Genomic DNA, 13,790 nt, shown 5'->3' with positions numbered 1-13,790 from the left:
ATGAGTTTTTTCTTGATTTTTACTAAAAATTAAGTGGTGACTCTGTTCTTTTGGAAATTCGATTTCTCTTAAACCATAAGTTTAATCGATTTTTCGAAAACTAGTCATTTTTCTTTTATTTATATTTTTCGAATAAAACAGTAGTTACCAAATCCCGAAAATAAGCAAAAAAAGACATTTTATGTTTACTTACCAAACACCAAAAATAAGCAAAAAATACACTTACTTTCCGGATAACATTTTTTATGTTTTCCTTTCACACCAAACACACCCTTACTCTCAAATCATTTTCTCTTTGACAGTAGGATTATATATTAGGCCAGATGAATTAAAGCCTATACACCCCTCTCTTAACTTTAGCTATCTAGCTAATGGAGTTCCAATTTCCATTCAATTTCATTTTCTTATTTCTTTTCCTATCATTCCTCTATTTACTACTTGTGGATTGGAAAAAATCAAGAAACTTAAACAAAAAGCTTCCTCCAGGCCCATGGAAATTGCCCTTTATAGGAAGTGTCCATCACTTGCCATTAGAAGGTGGACTTCCTCATCATGCACTCACAAACTTGGGCAAAAAACATGGACCTTTCATGCACCTTCAACTAGGCGAAATTTCTACCATCGTAGTTTCTTCTATGGATATGGCGCGAGAGGTACTGAAAACTCATGACCTCGCTTTTGCATCGAGGTCTAAATTATTAGCCCTCGACATAATATGTTACAAGAGCACTGACATCGCATTTAGTCCTTATGGAGATTACTGGAGACAAATGTGCAAAGTATGTGTCTTGGAACTTCTCACTACCAAGAACGTACGATCCTTTAGTTCCATTAGGCGGGACGAGGCTTCACACCTTGTGCAATTCATCCGGTCATCAACACGTGACGAGCCAATAAATGTTACAGAGCGGATTTTATGGTACCAGAGCTCAATTACCTGCAAAACAGCATTTGGGGAATTGTTGAAAGATCAAGAGAAATTCCTTGGAATACTAAGAGAATTGATGGAAGTGGCAGGTGGATTTAGTTTGGCTGACATTTTCCCTTCAATCAAGATCCTTCAAGTATTAAGTGGATTGAAGAGTAAAATCTTGAAAGTTCATAAAAATGCTGATGTTATTGTTGAGGATGTTATCAATGAGCATAAAAAGAATATTGCAAGTGGTAAAAAGGGAAATGGTGCATTTGGAGGTGAAAATTTAGTTGATGTTCTACTAAGATTAAAGGAGAGTGGGGAACTTAAAATTCCAATCACCAATGACAACATCAAAGCAATTATAATACTCCCTTTGTCCCAATTTATGTGACTTACTTTCCTTTTTAGTCAGTCCCAAAAAGAATGACTCATTTCCATATTAAGTAACAATTTCACTATAAAATGTCTATTTTACCCTTAATGAAATGATTTACAGCCACACAAATTTCTATCATTCATTTTGGACCACAAGTTTTAAAAGTCTTCATTTCTTTCTTAAACTCCGTGCCGAGTCAAACTACCTCACATAAAATGGGACGGAGGGAGTAGTAAGTATTCTTACTTTTATAGGGAAAATCCTTCAAATTTATACACATATTATACATTCGCCAGCTATTCATGTAAATTCTTCTTTTATTAATAATGAAATGTAGGACTTGTTCTCTGCGGGATCAGAAACTTCAGGAACAACAACGATATGGGCTATGTCAGAAATGATGAGGAAACCAAGTGTATTAGCGAAGGCACAAGCTGAGGTAAGAGAAACCTTCAAAGGAAAAGAAACTTTCGATGAAGATGTTATTGAGGAATTGAAATATCTAAAACAAGTTGTTAAAGAAACATTAAGACTTCATCCTCCAGTCCCTCTCTTAATCCCCAGAAAATGTAGGGAAGAAACAAACATCAACGGTTACACTATCCCATTAAAAACAAGAGTGATGGTTAACGTTTATGCAATGGGGAGGGACCCGAAGTATTGGGAAGATGCAGAAATCTTTATCCCTGAGAGATTCGAACAGAGCTCTGTGGATTTCATGGGGAATAACTTTGAGTATCTTCCTTTTGGTGCCGGAAGGAGAATGTGTCCTGGGATTACATTTGGTTTGATCAATGTTTATCTTCCACTAGCTAAATTGTTGTATCATTTTGATTGGAAATTACCTGATGGTTTGAAGCCTAAGTATGTGGACATGACTGAATTTTCCGGAATAACTGCAGCAAGAAAGAGTGAGCTCTACTTGATTGCCACTCCTTATTATCCTTCTCATGAATGATATTTAATATAGGAGTCGGGGTATTTTATGTATTTAATGATATTTGTGTCATCTTGTTTTAACTTTGTATGTATATAAATATATAATGACAGATTTAAATAATGTCACGTGACAAAATCTAGTTCTGTGTTAATGGCACAAATGAATCTTTTCAACCTTACCGCGAATTATTCTCTTCTTCTTTTTGTCAATATCTCGCTCAAAGGATCCATGTTCTCTCCTAGGATTTGGCTCCCCTGCAGTAGCCCATCCGTCCAAGTCCTCCATTACAGCCCACTTTCCTCGGCTTGAATAATTCAGTATTAGAAAAGAGAAGAAGAACAACACAAGTTGTAAACTTCTGCAAAATCAAGCAAAAAATATTGTCTCATCGTATTTTCTCTGTTTTTGACTTTAAAAGAAATTAAAGGAAAAGATAACATTTTGGTCACCTGAGAAATGTAAAGTTATGAGTTTTTTTTAACCATTGATGAATCTCAATTGAAGTATAATCCTTTTGATTTTTTTGTGTTCCAACTCTATTCTCCTCTTGAACTCGTGCACATAGATCAGAAAGGAAAAGGAGAGGGTTTGGAGCAATAATTTGGTCTCCAAAAATTGCATAACTGCTAGTTTGATTCATGTGAATACTGGCTCATTTGAAGCGTCTGAAACTACTAGGCTACAACAGTCTATTGTGTTAAGGGTGTCTAAAACATGTTATTTAATCACTTTGTATATCATTTTACCCTCACGACCACATAGCTCTGCCCCTGGTTGGGAGTCCGGGGATAGAGAAGGAAGATAATGTTTGACTATGGTTACATGGTTGGTTTTGGCAAATAATCTAAACCATCTACCCCTCCATTCATTTTTACTGGTCATTGTTAGACTTGACGTACCTGTAGACATTTAAATTTTATAGAACTCTACAAGACATGTTCAATTTGAGTTGGGACTCTACAAGGTGTGTTCAATTCCAATTAGAATTTTTGGAGGCTACTCAACCCTAAACTCTAGTTCATGTCTATATAAAGGGTACTATATTCCCTTGAATCTTGAATATCTCGATATATTCCACAAAAGTCATGGAATATTCATATAGAGGTCAAATCTAAATCATTCGAGTTCGAGAAATATGTCACTAACGGCCCTCAAATCATGCATAAATCTTATGAGAGAGGAATCAACTGATCAACAGAATCGTACCTGCAATCTTGATGAATAAAATTATGTTTCTTCATATTTTTTTGTGATTGGAATTTATTTTATGTCACGTTAAAAGTTGTTGCAAACAGTACCCATTAAGAAAAAACAACTATTGATATAGATATTTTACCACATTATCCCTATTAATTGATGTTTAATATTACTTGAAAATGATTTGGAGAATAGTATTTAATGCTATGGGTAAAACATGAAAAAAAATATCTTTTAATTATTAAAAACAACATATATATATATATATATATATATATATATAACGTAGAAAACTAGTTGAGTTAATCTCCACGGCATGATTTCTAATTCACTTTTAATAGACAAAAAATTAACATCTTATTGTCTCTTTTCCTATTTTGTTGGTTTTTCTAGAAATGGAAAAGAAAGTAAATTATCAAATACAAATTCTAAAAATTTAATGAGCAAGGGACGTCTACAAACTGCATATTGCTAGATGATTTTATATATAAGGAAAAATTAACCTACTAAAAATCAGCTCGTTAAGGAAAATGAACTAGTGCTATCAGCTATAAATGAATATTGTATAAACAACATTTATGGATGTATATACATCTATGATATATTGTTATACATCATATATACACAACTGTAGATTATTTACAATATCGATACATTATGTATACATGCGCCGATTTTGTTGATTCTTTTTGTTCACCTGTACAATTATACAAGGTGGTCTTAAATAGTAGGCCAAAAGAAAGCCTATACTAATAAAGCTTTGAACTTGAGAATTGAGACACCCCTCTCTTAGCCTTTGCTCTAATGGAGATCCAATTTCCGTTCAACTTCATTTTCTTAATCCTTTTCCTATCATTCCTTTATTTACTATTTGTGGAATGGAAAAAATCAAGAAACTTTAACAAGAAACTTCCTCCAGGACCATGGAAATTGCCTTTTTTAGGAAGTGTCCATCACTTGGCAATAGAAGGTGAACTTCCTCATCATGCACTCACAAACTTGGGAAAAAAATATGGACCTTTCATGCATCTTCAACTAAGCGAAATTTCGACGATCGTAGTTTCTTCTATGGATATGGCGCGAGAGGTACTGAAAACGCATGACCTTGCTTTTGCATCAAGGCATAAATTAGTAACCACCGACATGATATTTTACAAGAGTATGGACATTGCGTCGTCCTTATGGAGATTACTTGAGAGAGGTGCGCAAAATATGTGTCTTGGAACTTTTCACTGCCAAGAACATACGGTCGTTTAGTTCCATCAGGAGAGAAGAGGCTTCGAGCCTTGTGCAATTCATCCGATCATCAACACGTGGCAAGCCAATAAACATTACAAAACAAATTTCATGGTACCAGAGCTCAAATACATGCAAAGCAACATTTGGGAAATTGTTTAAAGATTAAGAGAAATTCATTGGATTAGTAAGGAATTTGGTGGAAGTGACTGGTGGATTTACTGTACCTGACTAAAAAAAATTGTGAGTATACAAGCTCATAACACCATTGATGAACTTAGAGAAGAAACTGGAGTGAGGAAACATAGAGAGAATTTTATTGATATGAATCTAAATCATTTTACAAGTGAGATACATCCTCAGATTATATAGAAAGCCAGAAGAAGAAGAAGAAGAAAATATCTAATCTACTAACTGATTTATCAGCACAGTAATCGAGGCAACTAACTAGCACTAACTAACATTCTGAAATGACCGAAATGACCTTCTAACTAACTAATGGATTAGTAACTAACTTCTGAATATTCAGCTATTTCAACACACACCCTCAAGCTGAAGGGTGCATGACATTAAGCATACCAAGCTTGCCTAAAAGGTATACATGTTGGGCCTGACTCAACCTTTTTGTCAATAAGTCTGCAAGTTGTTGTTGTGTGTGTACATAGGCAGTGTCAACCACCCATGCTTTGATCTTATCTCTGATGAAGTGACAATTTATCTCGATATGTTTTGTCTTTTCATAAAATACTGGGTTAGCTGCCAGTTGGATGGTTGATTTACTGTCACTGAAACAGTAATAGGCAACTGGATAGATATTCCTAGCTCTTTGAACAAGCCTAGAACCCAAGTGATTTCTGAGACTGCTGAGGCCATGTTTCTGTACTCATCTTCAGCTGAGCTTCTTGAAACAGTCTGTTGTTTCTTGGATTTCCAGGATACCAAAGAGTTTCCAAACTTGATGACATATCTTGTGATGGATCTTCTTATGTTGGGACAAGCAGCCCATTCAGAATCACACCAACATGTGAGTATGTTGGTAGGTTCAGAATGCAGCCAAATACCCTGACCAACTGTACCCTTCAAATACTTAACCACTCTAGTAGCAGCCTCCATGTGTGACTTCTTAGGAGATTGCATAAACTAGTTGAGTGTTTGCACTGCATAGCTTATATCTAGTCTAGTGATTGTGGCATATAATAGCTTACCAACCAACCAACCTTTGGTATGAAGTAATATCATAGAGCATAGCATCTCCAGTGTAGCCAGTTGTTAGATCATGTTCCACTGATGTCAATCTCATATTAGACTCCAATGGTGTGAGTGCAGGTTTAGCACCAGTTAGGCTTGCATCAGCAATAAGCTCTAAGATATACTCCCTTTGATTCAGAATAACTCCTTCTGAAAGTTCACCTAGATCATTCAGCTTGAACTGTCTATGCAGGATTTCCTTAACTTCAGTGATCAACTTTGTGTTACTCCATGTAATCAATAAGTCATCTACGTAGACCAAAACAATCACTAGGTCTTCCCCCTTTCTGAGTGTGAATAATGAGTAATCATGAGCACTTTGAGTGAAACATGTGGCTAGCAATGTTTTTGTGAGTTTTAAGTTCCATTGTCTTGAGGCCTGTTTAAGCTCATACAATGATTTGAGTAACCTGTATACTTTGTTCTCACCTGGTCTTTTGAAACCCTCAGGCATCTCCGTGTAGACCTCTTCATCTAAATCACCTTGAAGAAATGCATTATAGACATCCATTTGGTATAATGTCTAACATTTTGATACTACTAGAGCAATGACACATCTCACTGTCACCTTCTTGCCAACATGAGAAAAAGTGTCATGATAATCTAGTCCTTCTTGTTGGCTATATCCCTTTGCTACTAGTCTGGCTTTAAACCTTTCTACCTCACCACTTGCCCTATATTTCACTTTGTATATCCATTTGGAACCAATTGTATGCATGTCCTTTGGTAAATCAACCACTATCCGAATATTATTTTCCTCAAGAGCTTTGATTTCCTGCTGCATAGCTTGTATCCACCTCTCATCCTTGGCAGCTTGGCTGAAGTACTTAGGTTCCACACAATCTGAAAGCTTGCTCAAATAACCCATGTAACAAGGCTTCAGTTTGTCATAATTTAGAGAATTGGCCATAGGATGTCTGGTGCTACTGTGTTTCTTAGTAGTAACATAGTCTTTCATCCAAATTGGTTCTTTGATGTTTCTTGAAGTTCTTCTGATTAGAGGGTCAATATGTGATGGTACCCTAGGGAAAACTTCAGAAATATCTAGTACTGGATCAATTTAAGGCATTTGGCATACTGAAGAATTCTCATTGACATCTTCTTTTTGAGTAATCTCAATACCAACATCTACTGCGTGAGCATTTTCATTTCTTGTGACAACAGCTTCAGGTTCGTCACTATCTTCATTAGTAGACTCATTCACCGGATCAAGATTTTATATTGTCTCCAAAGGGGAACCAACTGAGGGATTAGTCTGAGGCATCACTTTGGCAAATGGAAAAGTTTCTTCATGGAAAACCATATCTCTATTCACATACAGTTTGGTAGAATTGATGTCCAACAATATGTAACCCTTTTGTAGGTCTGAGTAGCCTAAGAGGATGGCAGGAGCAGCTCTTGCTGAGAACTTATCCCCTCTAGATAGTGTTGAAGCATAGAAAATACAACATATGACTCTTAGATGAGACAGATTTGGCTGTTTAGAGTGAAGTAATTCATATGGACTTTTGTTAGCAATAATTAAGTTAGGTAATCTATTCATTAAATACACTGCAGCCTTGATGCAATACCCCCAAAAGCTAATAGGTAAATGAGATTGAAATCAATAGCTCTAGCAATGTTAAGAATGTGTCTATGCTTCCTTTCCACCACACCATTTTGTTGTGGTGTGTTGTCACGCCCCAAAGCTACCCCCAGGACACGAACACGGGACCTAGGATCACGAGTGACCCCAAGCTAACCCTGCTGGCATATCATAAGCATACTAAAGTAAATTGAATGAATACATACTGTGCGGAAACTAATACTGAGATAATATGAAGTGATAGGGAATACCCATATACTAAATCTGAATATAAGAAAAAAAAAAGTTTAACAACAACTGAAAAGTAAAACTCTAATACTAAAGCTGAATTTAACTATGTCTGAAATAAGCCTCTAACTGACTAGAAGTGCTGGGACATACCCCAGCTAAATCTAGCAAAATTGAAAATAAAATGAAAGACTAAAATCAAAAGAACATGCCTGATTTCCTCGGGATATGAGGACTCACCACTGATGCTCCTGAACTGGATATCGGGAACCGATCTATGCGTGATCTTGAAGATGAGGACCTGAACCTACATCATGAGAAGATGTAGCGTAGAGTATGTGTTAGTACTTGAAAGGTATTGAGCATGAAGGATAGCGTAAAGCTGAATAACAACATAACTGAACAAAGCAATAAAGCAATGACATAATCTAAACATGATAAGGATAATGAAAATACTGAACATAAGCTAACTGAATGCAATGGCCAAGTTTATAACATGCTGAGACTGAATATGGACTGTACTGATAACATGGTCAATGCAATAGAATCTGACTGAACTGTGGAAGCTATTAATAACCGACATAAAACCACATGAGCTAAATGTGGATTTCGATGTATACACCCCATCGAGAGGACCCAATATACCCTGCCAGAGATATAAAGGCATGACTGGTGTGATCACTAAAATGTTGCCCACAAAGGAGACTTACAACCTATGGGGCACGCACTTTTGGGATTTGCGGGTGACTGACCCTAGTCCACTCAGTATTAAGTTTACTCCCAACTGATTATGTAGTTTAGCAATTTATAACTGAAATGAAGTAATTCTGGATAGCTCAAATACTGACATGCTAACTGAAAATGCAACATTATGTACTGATAATGAAATATTTATAACTGGAGCATGTATAACCGAATAAACTGACCTAGCATTTGTAATTCATGAACTAAAAGAACTACATAGCTAGGGTTCTGAATATATGAAGGAATTTATACTAAAATCATGATAATCTGATTAGGAACATTAAAGTAACTAAATTGTAATGATCTGCTAAAATTCTAGAAACCTTACGTCTAGATAATATTAAGGGAATCAAGAATTTGACTAAATTCTAGGGACCTAATGGGTGAAAGGAACCCACTAGTGAAATCCCACATACATGGTAATGAATTCCACGGAGAAATCTTTCGATTTTAGGGTTGAAATTGGTGGAAACCTGTTGTGTTCTTGGACTAGGGCTTGGTCAACTTCTTTCTCCTCTTGCGTTCTATGTTTTCTAAATTTAGGTGAATGATTTTCTTAGGGTAGATTCTAATTAAGTTACTAAGCTTAAACTGACCAAAACCACATAGTTTAGGGATTAAATGACGTAGTTTAGGGGTCCAACGCATAAGGAAAAGACCAAACGACCCCCGACTTAAAAGTTGTCGGGGTCATCGACGGACCAGACCCACAGACCGTGATCGACCGATGGTCGTGCTGGTCGGCCGTCGTTCGGCGACTGGGACTAAAATTCTGGGGTTCGACCTACAGCCCTGGACCACGGACCGTGGTCAGACCTACGGTCTATTTTTTTATTTTAATCAAAATATGGCAAAGCCTTTTATTAAATAGGAAAGTAACTACATGAGAAACAAAGCAAATTTGGGTCTATTACCCAAATCCACTAATGAAACAACCAAAGCAAAATAAAGGCACAGGAATCCAGCCCATCAGATTCCCATCCTTAAATCACATCCCTCAAATATCGGGTTTCCTAAAACAATCCACCTCCACTCTTCTTTCCTTCCAACCCTTTCCATTTTTGCTATGTTTTCACTTTGGATGATCAAAGGATTCTGTCTCCTGTTGTTGTGGATCATTTAATATTATGTTGTGGGATTCTTGCAAAGTTGGATTTAAGCTATCGATAGTAAGTGTGTCCTTTTCAGCTATACTCCCTTCCCCTTTGTTTTTGCTTCTGATATCTTTGTTCATAGCTAAGTTCTCTGGTACAATGAACTGCGTTCTACTAGTGATCTGTTGAAGCCATTTGATAGGGATGACTTATTCACTATGTATTTTCACTTCATTGAACTCCTTTGTTGCCTTGTGCTTTACTAACTTTGCTCACTTCATTTCTCCAAATGGTGCTCGCATGGGTGTCTTGGAAGCTGCATTCCGCCACTTTCAACTGGGAATAAGTGTCTCCTCCAGGTTCACTCGCCTGAACCTTGTAACCCCCAAATTGCTGAGTCTTTGTTGTTGTTGGCTGAGATAGCCATGTCTATTTAGCATTTCACATTTTTTGTCGCCCCTATGGCTTTTGTAAATTCTGTTATTGTGAATAAACTTTATGTTGTAGCCTCCCCTTTCCCATTATCTCCTTAAGGAAGATATCCTTAAATATGGGCTTTCACTTTTATCACTGTTTAAGATTCTCCTTTCATGTGGTTCAAGGCTTTTGAAATCATCATATCTGCAGGTCCCCTGTTCTATTGCTTTGTTTGCTAGGTAGTCAGCAAGTTGATTTCCCTCCCTCAAAATGTGTTGATATGTATATTGTTTATCTTGTAAGCATGTTTTGATTTCTTCCACAATATCTGAAAGTGCCCATAAGGTGACCCATTTTCCTTTTAGCACTCCGCACAGTAACATAGAATCAGTTTGAATAATGACCTGATTATATTGAGAGTTCTTGCAATGTTTGCTGGCTTCTAAAATCGCTACTGCTTTTGCCATAGTACTTGTTGTATTTTCAATCCTGGCACCTTCTGCAAATATAATGTCTCCATTCTCATCTCTTAGACAGTAGGCATATGAACTAAATCCATAACATCCTTTAGCTTCACCATCCATGTTATATTTAATCCATCCAGCCGGTGGGATTTCCCATTTAACCTGAACGACCTTAATTTTAGGCCTATATTCCTCTATTTCCTTAAGTATTTCTGGCCAGCTTCCTCCTCTCATGGTAGGCCTTTTCACTTTAGCAAACATATTCATGTGTCTGGTCACATTGTGAATTATTTTGGGCAGTGAAGTGCTATTTCCTTCATGCTTCTGTTTGTTCCTTCTTTTCCACAGTTCCCAAATTATAAATCCTGGAATAGCTCTATAATAAGGTCTCATATATGTCTTAATGTTCGCACCCCACCATAATATTATAACTTCCCTTAATTGCAATCCTGTAATGTTTAGACCTACAAAAGAACAAAAGTAGGACCAAGTCCTGTTAGCAATTTCTGATTTTCGAAACACATGTGACAGTGTTTCTTGATCAGGTTTGTCACAACACCAGCATCTTGAAGGTCCTTCAAGGCCCCACCTTCTCACTCTATCATCCACAGGGATTTTGAACTTCCACAACCTCTATATCATAACGGCTACTTTAAAAGGAGTCCCCTTATTCCAAATCCACCTATGTATTATATTTGGTTCCTCTTTGTGCCTTATATAGTTCCATGTTGTTTTGACTGAGAAACTACCCCTCGTATCTAACATGCAGCAAGGTTTGTCATATGTGTTACCTTTACGGGGCTTGATTTGGCTTATGATGTGTTCAACATATTCTGCTAGCAGTGTTTCATTCAATAAATCCATATCTCATTCCCCATTTTTTGTTAGATCCCTAACTACTTCATACCTTTCATCCCATGCAAAGTTTTCCCTCGTAATTGTATACAGGTCCCCCAGTCCTGTCCAATTATCGTGCCATAGTGAAGCTGATCCATTCTTAGTTTTCCAGAGTACTTGATGCTCGATTAGATCTCTTGCTTGTAGCATTTTCTTCCATACTTGTGAAGCTCCTCCTCCTACTTCCCACATGACCAGATTCTGATTCGTTGACTTGCAATATTTGTTTCTCATGTATTCACTCCATAAAGACTTATTTGTTCTATAATTCCACCAAAGCTTACAAAACAAAGCCATTGAAATATCATGCATTAGTCTAAAACCTATCCCTTCTTCCAGCTCTGGTAGACATAGGTTTCCCCATTTACTCCAAGGTCTGCCTCTTCCTCCTACGCAACTACTCCAAAAGAATTGGGCCATCGTTTTTTGCACATCAGTTAAGACATTGCTGGGAGGATTCATGACTGATAAACAATGTATAGGAGTACTCTGTAGTACATGTTTAATTAGAACTGCCCGTCCCCCATAAGATAATAACTTACCTTTCCATCCTTGTATTTTAGCTCATATCCTTTGAATTAACTGTTTATAGTACGTTTTTTGCGTTCTCTTGTAAAAGATAGGGCACCCCAAATACGTAAAAGGAAATTCTTTCCTTAGGATTCCTGTTGCTACTTCTGCTACCACTGATTCTCCTCTGTTGACACTATGGTGCAAGTAAATTGCACTTTTGTCTTAATTCACTTTTTGTCCAGATACCTCTTCATACTTCTGCAATGTTTCGCTAACCATTTTCATTGTGCCTACCTCCGCTTTACATAATATGATCATATCATACGCAAACGCTAAATGATTTAGCTTCAAGCTTCCTCTTGGCATACCAAATCTTTTAAACTCTTTCTTTATCATTAGGGCATTTAGGGATCTAGACATCACTTTTGTTGCCAATATAAAGAGAGTGGGTGATAGAGGGTCACCCTGTTTGAGACCTCTTGAGGATTTGAAAAAACCTTTCTGTTGTCCATTTAGCAAAACTGAGTACTAGTTGTTGCTAATCAGTCTAAACACCATATCAATTATTATATCCCCAAATCCCAATCTTCTCATCACCTTTGTTAGAAAAAGCCACTCAACTCTGTCATAAGCTTTCATCATATCCAACTTAATGACTAAATTAGGTGGTGTTCCCTTTTTTCTTATTTTTGAAATTATTTCTTGGACCAGTAATACATTCTCTACTATACTTCTCCCTTGTACAAATCTTTCTTGTTCCGGAGAGATGATTTGAGGGAGTACTTCTTTAATTCTCTCATGGATAATTCGTGAAAAATTTTGTTCACAAAATTACTCAGAGAAATAAACCTCAAATCTGAAAATGTACTGACCATCATCTTCTTTGGAATTAGGACTAGATTTGTGTGTGTGATGTACCTAGGTAGTTCAGCTCCACAAAAAAAAGCTATAGTCATTTTAAGAATGTCTTTCCCAATGATTTCCCAAGTACTTTGATAGAAGGCCCCTGTCATCTCATCTGGTCCTCCTGCACTATTTTGATTTAGCCCCATAACCATTTTTTGACCTCTTCTATCGTTGGCACTCTCTGCATTTCCTCATTCTATTTCCACTCATTACTTGTGGTAGTTCATTCAGCATTTCATAATCTCCACTGGCCTCTAGCATTGTGAATTGTTTGGTATAAAAATCAATTGTTGCTCCTGCTATATGATATACCGTGAGTTTACGGTATTTCTAATACATTTCATTTACAAGTTGTGTGTGTCTAGGGCCTTGTTGTAGTGGTTTTTATGTGTTTTTATCATTATTTTGCAGAAAGATGTTAAGGCGCGGAAGTAAAGAGACAGTTGAAAGAAATGCAGAAAAAGGGCATCTACAGAGGTGATCTACGGATCGTAGGTCCATTGACGCTCCGTAGATGGTGGTCGTAGATCAGCAGGCAAGGCATGGAAGGCAAAATCAAGGAAATCTGACCAAGTGTGGAACCACGGTGGCCATTGACGGTCCGTAGATTAATCTACGGACCGTACTTATGATCCGTAGATTGATACTATGAGGGTTCCAGTACTTGATTTTTGAAGATTCTAAGTATGGAGCTATGGAGAGGGATTGACGGACTGTAGATCGATCTACGGTCCGTACTGCAGCTCTGTCGTTTGCTTCAGAGAAGCTAATTTTTGGAAGCTGAAATATTTTCTAAGTCCTGGCTGACGAAAGGGACTCACGGACCGTAGATCCAGTGATGGTCCGTGAGTCAGTCTCGTGGAATGAAGACGTGAGCCAGAACAAACTTTCCTTATTTTGTTTCCCTTTTTAATTTAGGACTTGTTTTCTATAAATAGGGCATGTAACCTCGTTTTGGGGGTTGGAGATTATTACTTTTATTCTAGTTCTTGACTTGGGAGAATAACTTGCAACTTTAGCAATTCTTAA

The 13,790-nt window shown here is 37.0% G+C and overlaps 2 protein-coding genes and 1 pseudogene across 2 annotated transcripts; 2 read left to right on the top strand and 1 right to left on the bottom strand.

Moving 5' to 3' along the window:
• The first annotated feature begins 371 nt into the window (after positions 1-371).
• Positions 372-2,273, top strand: LOC102601085 (premnaspirodiene oxygenase-like). Its single transcript, XM_006338984.2, has 2 exons — positions 372-1,283; positions 1,630-2,273. The coding sequence occupies exons 1-2, from the start codon at positions 372-374 to the stop codon at positions 2,248-2,250; spliced, it is 1,533 nt and encodes a 510-aa protein (XP_006339046.1). The 3' UTR covers positions 2,251-2,273.
• Positions 2,274-4,233: 1,960 nt separating this feature from the next.
• On the top strand, positions 4,234-4,834 carry LOC102601648 (premnaspirodiene oxygenase-like; annotated as a pseudogene).
• Positions 4,835-5,379: 545 nt separating this feature from the next.
• Positions 5,380-5,778, bottom strand: LOC107061339 (uncharacterized mitochondrial protein AtMg00810-like). The gene has a single exon (XM_015310450.1). It carries the CDS (start codon positions 5,776-5,778, stop codon positions 5,380-5,382), a length of 399 nt encoding a protein of 132 aa, XP_015165936.1.
• Positions 5,779-13,790: the final 8,012 nt, after the last annotated feature.

Source organism: Solanum tuberosum, unplaced genomic scaffold, assembly GCF_000226075.1.
Source record: "Solanum tuberosum cultivar DM 1-3 516 R44 unplaced genomic scaffold, SolTub_3.0 scf00008, whole genome shotgun sequence".
Classification (NCBI taxonomy): Eukaryota; Viridiplantae; Streptophyta; class Magnoliopsida; order Solanales; family Solanaceae; genus Solanum; species Solanum tuberosum.
This window is presented reverse-complemented; position numbering and strand designations above follow the sequence as displayed.

Excerpts from the sequence above, each read along its gene's own strand:
- LOC102601085 (XM_006338984.2), top strand. The coding sequence starts at position 372 with ATGGAGTTCCAATTTCCATTCAATTTCATTTTCTTATTTCTTTTCCTA. Across the intron at positions 1,284-1,629 it reads ACATCAAAGCAATTATAATA|GACTTGTTCTCTGCGGGATC; the intron begins CTCCCTTTGTCC and ends AATGAAATGTAG.
- LOC107061339 (XM_015310450.1), bottom strand. The coding sequence starts at position 5,778 with ATGGAGGCTGCTACTAGAGTGGTTAAGTATTTGAAGGGTACAGTTGGT.